The 9003-nt window shown below is 38.0% G+C and overlaps 1 protein-coding gene across 2 annotated transcripts; it reads left to right on the forward strand.

The window, feature by feature from the left end:
* Positions 1-61: 61 nt before the first annotated feature.
* On the forward strand, positions 62-5293 carry LOC147871389 (uncharacterized). Of its 2 annotated transcripts, none has more exons than XM_087361368.1 (6): positions 62-754; positions 2421-2631; positions 3333-3430; positions 3792-3967; positions 4549-4812; positions 5199-5293. In XM_087361368.1, exons 1-6 carry the CDS (start codon positions 226-228, stop codon positions 5262-5264), a joined length of 1344 nt encoding a protein of 447 aa, XP_087217494.1. In that variant the 5' UTR covers positions 62-225; the 3' UTR covers positions 5265-5293. The 2 variants fall into 2 exon arrangements, with proteins under 2 accessions (XP_087217494.1, XP_087217495.1); XM_087361369.1 differs by having other exon boundaries at positions 4579-4812.
* The last annotated feature ends 3710 nt before the right edge of the window (positions 5294-9003 follow it).

Raw genomic sequence — 9003 nt, forward strand, 5'->3', positions numbered from 1 at the left:
TCAGCATTGTTGTACTCGAATAAACAGCAGGCGACAATCGACTTTTGTCAGTCTGGAACCAATTTTGCTGTGAACCGGTTGTAGGAGATACTTTTGTGTTGACGTATTTAGTGAAAACTTTCGGAATAACTCAAGTACTTTTCTTGTGCAAATTTCGCTCTGTTCATTCTATCTTGACGGAGGACTTCGACGAAGAAAGTAATCAACACCGAAACGTCCGTAGACATGTCGACCTTCAGTACGCAGGCAGAACACCAGGCTGGCTCTGGGACGAAAAGGAAATTACTCGAAGAAATTAATTCAACGCGCGCGAAGAACTCGAAGAACGAAGATTGTGTGGGCACAGAAAACTGTGGCCTTCCGACCACAATCGAAGTTTTGACTTCAAATGGACAAACTGTTCCTTTAGCCACTGCCGATTTGCATTGGGCGACAACGCAGGAAATTGACTTGAACGAGGCTTGTACTCTCGGAAATAAAAATGGAGGAGTTGAAATTTCTCTTTTGGATGTGGACAGTATTTTAAAGCAGCTTTCTGGTAGTTGCACGGATTCCAATGCAGACTTTTCTGAATCCATTTCACAAACGGAGCATCCAGTGTCAGAATTCCAAGACAAAAATGACCCCGGCGACTTCGGTGAAGATGATCTTTCGGGGCTTATGAATTTTTTAACCGACGCGTCGTCTAACGCCGCTGAAGTCGAGGACGGCCACAAAAGCGGAGGAGGAAAAGAGGAAGAAATCGCGTCCTCTGGTATGTGGACTGCCCTTTGTTCCTTGCGTTCTGTATCAGATTTTCCTAAAGAACAGAGTCTCCTTTGTGCAAATGAGATTTTCCCACATTTCCCGGTTTTACGTGGGCCTAATAATTACCGCCTTCCAATTACTCCCCGTGAGGTCCAGCTCATAACTTTATTACATCTTTCTGCAAAGACAAACACCATTAATATTAGTTATTAATAATATATAACGGAAGAGATCCAACACGTGTTTATGTATGAAATAAATTATTTTATTCTTATCGTAAAATACTAAGGCTTTCTTCTGACCAAAAACTTTTCGAAAATAAAGCGAACAAACGTTACTTCGTAGAGGGTTGGTATTCCTTCCACGTACTCCGGAGGTTCGGTGTTCGAATCTCGACCGGGTATTTGTATGAAAATTCTTCGCTGTTTCTTTCAGTTTTCCGTAAAGATCTCTCCTTCGTCTGATTACCGTAACTTGTTCCCTTCTGCTGGTACACAGGCATGCATGGTTGGTGTTTTTATTTATCTGTTGCTTATTTAACGACGCTGTCAGTAGCTCAGAACAGTGATGCGCAACCTGTGTGCCGCGAAATTTCCACCTCATTTTATAATTCTAAGAATTTATTGCCAGTCTGTGTACTTTTCTGCGATCTACATTATACAATATATTTAAGTTTAGTTAATACATTTTGGATCAAACAGTAGGAAATATTATATCCGAATTTATTTGAACTAATGAATATAATTAAAATAAATGGCGTAATAATAAGTAGGTATAATTATAAACATCGCTTTATAAGAAGTTGTCGTGGCCAATCGATGCCATAAACTGTGTCCCCCCCCCCCCCCGTGATATGCAAAATGGGTTTGGTTGCCACGATATTTAGTGTGCCGCGAGTGTAGAAAGCTTGCGTAACACTGCTCTAAACAAAATGGCAGAAGTACTCAAAGAATATTTAATTAAGATGGTTTCGTTTATGCAAGGAATGTGACTTGTACGTGTATGAAATATGTTGCAAATCTCGTAGACATCAGTAGAAATGGTCATTGCAGGTGCACTGACATGAAAACTTATTGAAATTAATGAATTTTCATATCTGTCCTTACAAACATCTTTATGAGCGTATATGTGAATAAATTATTTTTTTCTGAAATATTCAAAATCGCCACCTTCGACCTTGACACAACTTTATGACTTGGGATGAGCTACAATTACACTGAAGACTGTTTCTAATCATATATACATAATATCCAAAATATATTTGGGGCTCTCACCTCCTTAATGTGGCCTCAAAATAAAGTAAGGTGAGATTGCTTTGGCATAATAAATTACCGATTATGACGTACATACGACTCTGACAGAAAAGCTGATGCATCTAATGCTGTTCCGCGGTGTCAGACATTTTTATTCGTAGTGAAATTTGAAACACAAAACTGTTTGTCTGTCACTCAAAATTCGTATTTTCTCTGTTACAATGATGTTACTGGAACCTCGCCCCTTCAATGCACACCCATTTTCAGAAACGTCGACACAGCGTTTTTATTACTCAAGCTTCGTATGTCTGTAACTCTTGAGGTACATTGGAGACAGCCATGTTTCTTTATACCGTTGGCCATATTCTGATCCTTATAATTTGAAAACTATGTTATAAATGGATTCTATTATTCTTTCAGGTAATAATAACAGCCTCATCGACCAACCTGATCTGAAATTAGCAGTTCGGCCGAAGAGACGCCGTCAACTTAAGGGCGGAGAGAAAAATTGCAAACATCCTGTTGCGAAAATACGACGACCGCCGATCGCCTTCATGCTCTTCTCGAATGAATGGAGGAAGAAGATGGCGATCAAACATCAAGGAGAGAGCAACAGACAGATCAGCGTGAGGTAAGTTGCAATACAAAGTGTACTTCAGGACAATTAATTGTTAACAATTTAATGTGCACGACAAATTGTCTTCAAAGGCATTCGAGTTCAGCGGACATGCAAGACCATTGTACGCAAGTTAACGATTACAAACATGGCGCCGGTGCGAACCTGTAAAATTACGTGTAAGATTTCCCGTGTTCAGAACGCGCACTTAGAAATTTGTTCCTCTCAAAGACAGGAAAAGGCAAACAACATATTTCGTGGTGACGCTGATGATTGTGGTTATTATAAACTATGAGCCCTAATAATTGAAAAAAAAAAGGTTGACTCTTGTAAAATTCAGCACATTAAGTTAAAGGCTAGTTTGATTTTCATTTCTGGATTATAAATCTAAATTTACTTCATTATAAACTGAACGCATGATATGTAGGACAGAAGTCTAGCCCACGGTAGAGAAGTAGAATTTATGAGTCGGCCCGGAACTATTCTTTCACTGTAAAATTGAAAAGGCTCCAAAATTGGCAGAGAATGCATGAGGTGAATTCGTAATTGGATATCTCATTTCCATTTGCTGAAAATGTTCTGATCGTCGAGAACAGGTGAAAAATTTCGTGCGCTCTCGTACGGCACTGTCTTTGCCTTTACCCAGCTGCAACCCTTGGACGTTCGTCCTCCGGTTCGTCATACAACCTTACAAGTTTTGCTTCTTCTGTTTGCAGACTTGGCTTAATGTGGAAGGCAATGGAAGGAGTGCAGAAGATCGAGTATTTTACCCTCGCCCGTCAGGCGGACGCCGAGCACAAGAAGAAATATCCCGGTAGGTAATTAATTCTCTTTTAATGCCAACAAGCAGCAGAAAGATTCCAAAAAATGCACCCGAGAATTCTGAGAAACATCAGCGATTTTGATTTATTTGGGATTGACTGCTAGCGATTTTAATAAGAGAACTTTTGAAGAGTATTTATTTTCTCCAAAACCTTTTCATCTACTTACGAGTCAATGCAGCAGATATTATAATATTAAAATGGGAGGAACTTAAACATTTAATTTTGCAATTAGACACGATCAAAGACATTGTATTGTTCCTGTCTTTCGGTAATAAAAGACGCCAAATCACGCGATCAGAAACAACCGTTTACGGAATGCTGTGACCTGAATGTCAGTCTTTCCGTTTTCAGATTATGTCTACAACCAAAAAGCGGTCCGCAGACAAAAGCGCCTTCGAGAGCAGGCCCGTGGTAAAAAATTGAGACGCCTCACGACGGCGCAGACCAGCAGCGCCCGTCCGATGCCTGCCGAAGAACATCAAAGAGAAGGAAGATTCCGAGGCACACAAGTTGTCGCTTTGTCAGAGGTAAGTCGTCGTCATACTCTCTGGACAAAGTCACTTGCCTGCCATCTGTCGCTTGCACATGGAAAACAAACAAGTGTGGAAAGTCAGTGGCGAAAGATGACTAGAGTAAACTCTCGATTATTGGCGTTGGTCGTGAAGTTTATCTTCCTCTGTTCGTAAGAACGCATTGCAGTTGAACTTATTTAGCGGATTTCACTATTTAAATCACTAAAACTCTACTCTAAGTTTAAAAGATTAATTTATCTGCCCTCGTATTTCTTTAAAAATAAACTGGCTGTTGAAAGCAAAGATATTTTACAAATAGTTTATATTTATAAGGACATTAAATATTCACACTTGTCCATTTTTCTTGACCTACGAGAATTACGTCATTTCCTACTTGAGCACAGAAATCTCCTATAATTAAACGTTTATTCCTGTTAGCCATTTCTGTTGGGTTTACATCAAAATCCTCTGTCACATTTCAATCAGATCCCGTTTGGAAAGCGTGCATCTGCTTAATATCCACCAGTTAATTTCCATCGTACTATTATATCGCACGTCGTATCAATACTATAAGAAGTTTGTTTCATTGCTTGCAGCCCACTAATCCAACATTTTCTGAATTTGAGGGACAAAACCAAATCGGGGAAAATTCACCGCCTTCTAAGACCCAGTCGAGCACAGCAGAAATTACGGGCTCACTGAATTTCTTTTGTGACGTCACCAGAGGTGCAGAAGACGCAAATGTTCCTATTCCAGCTTTTGAGCAAGATTTTGGTTCGGCAGAATTTGGCCCTAATTGTCAACAAGTATTTCTGGACGCCACTGAAGAAGCCGACATTCAGCAGTTTATTAACAATGAGGTTAGTGTCAACTCTCCTTTGGATTACAACAATTACGTGGGCCCAACGCCGATTCGTGAAAACATTTGAACTATTTCCAGCCTTCCATCCGACTCGTACGTTTCATGCGGTTCAAAATCGCATGACATAAAAGTTACAACACCAGGTCAGGTTATGACACGTAGATGAAACAGAGGATCAAACAGAGGTCACCCCAAAAACTGCTGAATCAGGTCCACGTAAATAGAATAAGTCCAGTGTCTTTCACCTTGAGTTTCGTCACAAATTCCTTCAAAACCTGCATCCTTTGAGATCGCCTACCACGAGATATTCGCTGCATGTGTTTCCATACTTTTTACCCATAATTCTAGTTCCTAGTCTGATCCAAATGTTTATTTCTTTTCCAGATTCCAGAAATGGACGATATTCAGTTTACATTGTTCATCGAAGAAATCATGAGAATACCATTTTAGAACAGTTGAGTGCTTAAATAGTTAAATAGTTTTTAGAAAATTAGTAATGTTTTTGTTAAATAGTTAAAATATTAATTTTTTTAAATAGTTTCTAATTAAATATGATTAATATATTTAAGAATATTAAATAAAAAACATATTCACAAACATTCCTGTTGTTAATTTGGCAAAGTAATATTTGAATGAACTTGTCGCCCTCAGTGCACTAGTGGTTAATGTGGTCGCCACTGGACCCAAGGTACGTGGGTTCAAACCCGGCCGTGGTCGATGGATTTTTAAGGGGTGATAAAAATCCATAGCACAAGTTCCTTCGGAGGGGAAGTAAAGCCGGCGGTCCTATGCCGTAGATTTACGGCACGAAAAAGCATGAACGAGATGTTTCGTAAGCAAAATTCGCCGGCCATTTATCACACAATAAAAGGAGAGAGTAGAAATTGTGCGGAGACAGTGGGCTGGTCACTCACTACTGACAAATGCACACTTCGAAAAGACCAGGAAGAGAGAATATTTTAACTTGGTATCGCAATACACGAGTATGTGCGCTGAAACATTTTTTATTTCAATTCAATTCATTTATTAAAGTGCTTGACAACAGCCAAAAAGGCCAATAACAGCCAAGCACTACAACAATACAGACATTACAATACAAAAGCAAACAAACAAAGAACTGAAAACATAACTGTACAATATTGATTTATTGCAAAATAACTCATAAGTAAAAAACTAAATATTATAGATAAATAAAATAATAATTATACTAGAAACAGTTTAATATTGGACAAAAACACACACAATAAAATGTCATACTAGGTAAACAATAAAAAACCATGATTATTGTTTAAAAAGCTGACTGACCTCAGTAAGCAAAACGCAATCTTTGTTAAAGATGTCGATGCTCCTACAGACTGCATTGGCACCAGAAACACATCTGGCAGAGGGACTGGCCTTGAAATTATGTTGTACAGTAAAGGTAGAATAGTCTCTGATAGACCTAGTAGGTATGCAGAGACTAACTGTATCAACAACAGATGAGCAACTAATTTTGCCTTTCAAAATATTCACGAGGAAAAGAGCATCCAAAAGCCTCCTCCTTAAATGTAACGATAAGAAATTTAATCTAACTAATATATCGTCATAATTATAGGCACAAACGCCATTAAAGAATCTCGCGTAACATAGAGCTACAAATTTCCTTTGAATCCTTTCCAATTTAAAGGAATCAGTATTAGTAATAGAGTTCCAAACAACAGAAGCATACTCAATTTTGGAACGGACTAAGGTACTGTACAAGACCAAAAGGCTATCAACAGTGGAGAAGGAAGAAGTAATGTACCGAATCAAACCTAGCATTTTCAAGCTCTGTGAGAATATATAGTTGATATGCTGGTGAAAATAGAGCTTACAGTCCAGTAGAACACCGAGATCTTTAACACAATGGGAGCGTGCCACCAGGTTGTTACACAATTTGTAATTAAAATAAATACTGTTTGTCTTCCGGGTGAATGATATAACAGTCGTTTTACTTAAATTAAGTTGCATCCCATTCACAAGACACCAATTTTGCACTGAATGGATGTCGTCCTGCAACAGTTTGCAGTCATCAACATCGCTGATACTCCGATACATCTTTAAGTCATCAGCAAATAAAAGGCACTGTGAATTATGTATGGAGCCGCAGATGTCATTAATGAATATATTAAAAAGTAAGGGGCCTACGGTGGAACCCTGAGGCACTCCAACATTCTCAAGATAACAAATGATCGCTGCTACTTACGCTACAAGACTGAAACTTCGGCCTCTAAATAGAAGATCCAAAACAACCCAGAAGGCTAAAAATTTAATCACTTTTTGGTTATGTTCAACATGCTTAATTTGACCCACAGTTTAACAACGCACTCCTCTGCGTTTGTCTTATTACCAGTCATCTTTCGTTCTATGTAGGATTTGAGGTTGTGATGATGCAAGCAATTTTTACAAGTATGAAAACCTAGCTCAGTGTTCTGCTAACTTCTGACTGGAGTCGGATTGCGTGTGTATAAATATAAAAAAATTAGTCCTATTTAATAACCGAAATAAAACAATAATTATCTGACTTGCCACTATGAAACACCAAGATCTAAAATCACAACACTAATAAATATTTCACTTACGCTTACAGTATCATCATGTTACTACAGACTAATTATTCCGTGCGAACATCAAAGACACAAGTTGTTTGAATACGCAAAATCAAATTAACACGCACTGTCACTGCATAATTCACCTCATTTAAAAGGCTCGTACAATGTTAGATAGAGGTCTCTTTAACGTGTTTTATTCAGGGCACTCCCAGTATCGAGAACATATACTCATAGCTGAGTAGGTAACACACACAAAGCAGGTTAACTTTGTTAATTGAAGTATCATTACGCAACTCTCTAACACATAAACGGAACAGACCTAGTGACACCTACAAACACAATCTGCTTTAAAAATAAAGAATTCAGAGTTCTGCAGTGTAAACAGCGATTATTTACTTCAAAAATATTAACCCTTGTAATGGCTGAGTTGTCTTCTTTGATTTGCCAATAAATGTTAAAATATTATTTAGGCGACTTTAAGCTATAAAAGGTGAATATCTTCTTGATGCTGATGTGGCTACAAAACACTTGCACGAGAAAAATGCAAATAAAACATTAAAAAATTGTGAATATAAGAAATGTACAAGAAAAAGAAAGGTCTTTACCATTCTTTGAAATATAAAAATGGTTGACCTCAACACGAACTGAAGAAGAGGTGAATTGTGCCAAAATCACTCACAAACTGCAATTTTCATAAACACAAATCCAAATGATTAACTGTCCTCTGGAAGAAAGCTTCTAGGTCGATGACTTGTTCACCGAGGAAAAATTTTTCGAACGATAAAATTGTATTCTGTCCCTCAGAAGAGCCTGACTTGCTCGTAGAGCTATTCCAAAAGAGCGACGGCTATGATAAGGTGCTTTTAGCATAAGGCCTTTAGGAACAATGTCATGAGATTTGCACTTCATAAGAAAAGTAAGATGATTAAGAGTCTTAGCCAGTTGTATTTTTACGTGTTTAAACTTCCTGAATTTAAAAAGTACATCAGGTCCATACCTGTTACGTATATCAAATCTAAAAGGTCTTGACGATGGTGATGAGTCATTACGTGAATATATACCAACATCGTAATGCCAAATATTCAAATCATTACATCAAAATGGAGTACCACAACTGAGAACAAAATGTCTTGGAAATAAATAATAGTGTTACAAAGGTTCAGTGTAGAATTCGTCTCTTTGCCCCTTCAGCAATTATAACACCAGGACAGTTGTAAGATGGGGTTGTTAATATCATTGATATTTTTGTGAATGGGGGACACTATGCCTCTATTAGGCCCGGAAAAATCAAACAAGTCAGTGCACTTAAAAAGAAAGTGAACACATAGAGAGTAATGTTAAAGAACCACGTGTTCTCAACGTCACCACTTGGAGATGGGTTGTCAGTTTTACTCTCTGGCTTTCTCCTCTGAGGAAAAAACTCATTACACCATGAATGGAAAGGTAGATAAGATGACGACGAAAAATTAATGCCCTGGCTGGCAAGCCCATAGCTAGTCACTTTGCAGACTGAGTTATTTTGAGTCTGAAAACATGTTGATAAACAAGTTACTGAATTTAGGAATAACATATGGCAGCGAATTTCAAAATTTATAAGTTCAAAGTCCAATAAGAGAAAA

This window comes from Zootermopsis nevadensis, unplaced genomic scaffold (assembly GCF_977971745.1).
Source record: "Zootermopsis nevadensis isolate Lab colony 2312 unplaced genomic scaffold, Znev_1.0 Znev_ptg000057l, whole genome shotgun sequence".
NCBI lineage: Eukaryota > Metazoa > Arthropoda > Insecta > Blattodea > Termopsidae > Zootermopsis > Zootermopsis nevadensis.

Excerpts from the sequence above, each read along its gene's own strand:
- LOC147871389 (XM_087361368.1), top strand. The coding sequence starts at position 226 with ATGTCGACCTTCAGTACGCAGGCAGAACACCAGGCTGGCTCTGGGACG. Across the intron at positions 755-2,420 it reads GGAAGAAATCGCGTCCTCTG|GTAATAATAACAGCCTCATC; the intron begins GTATGTGGACTG and ends TTATTCTTTCAG. Across the intron at positions 3,431-3,791 it reads GCACAAGAAGAAATATCCCG|ATTATGTCTACAACCAAAAA; the intron begins GTAGGTAATTAA and ends TTCCGTTTTCAG.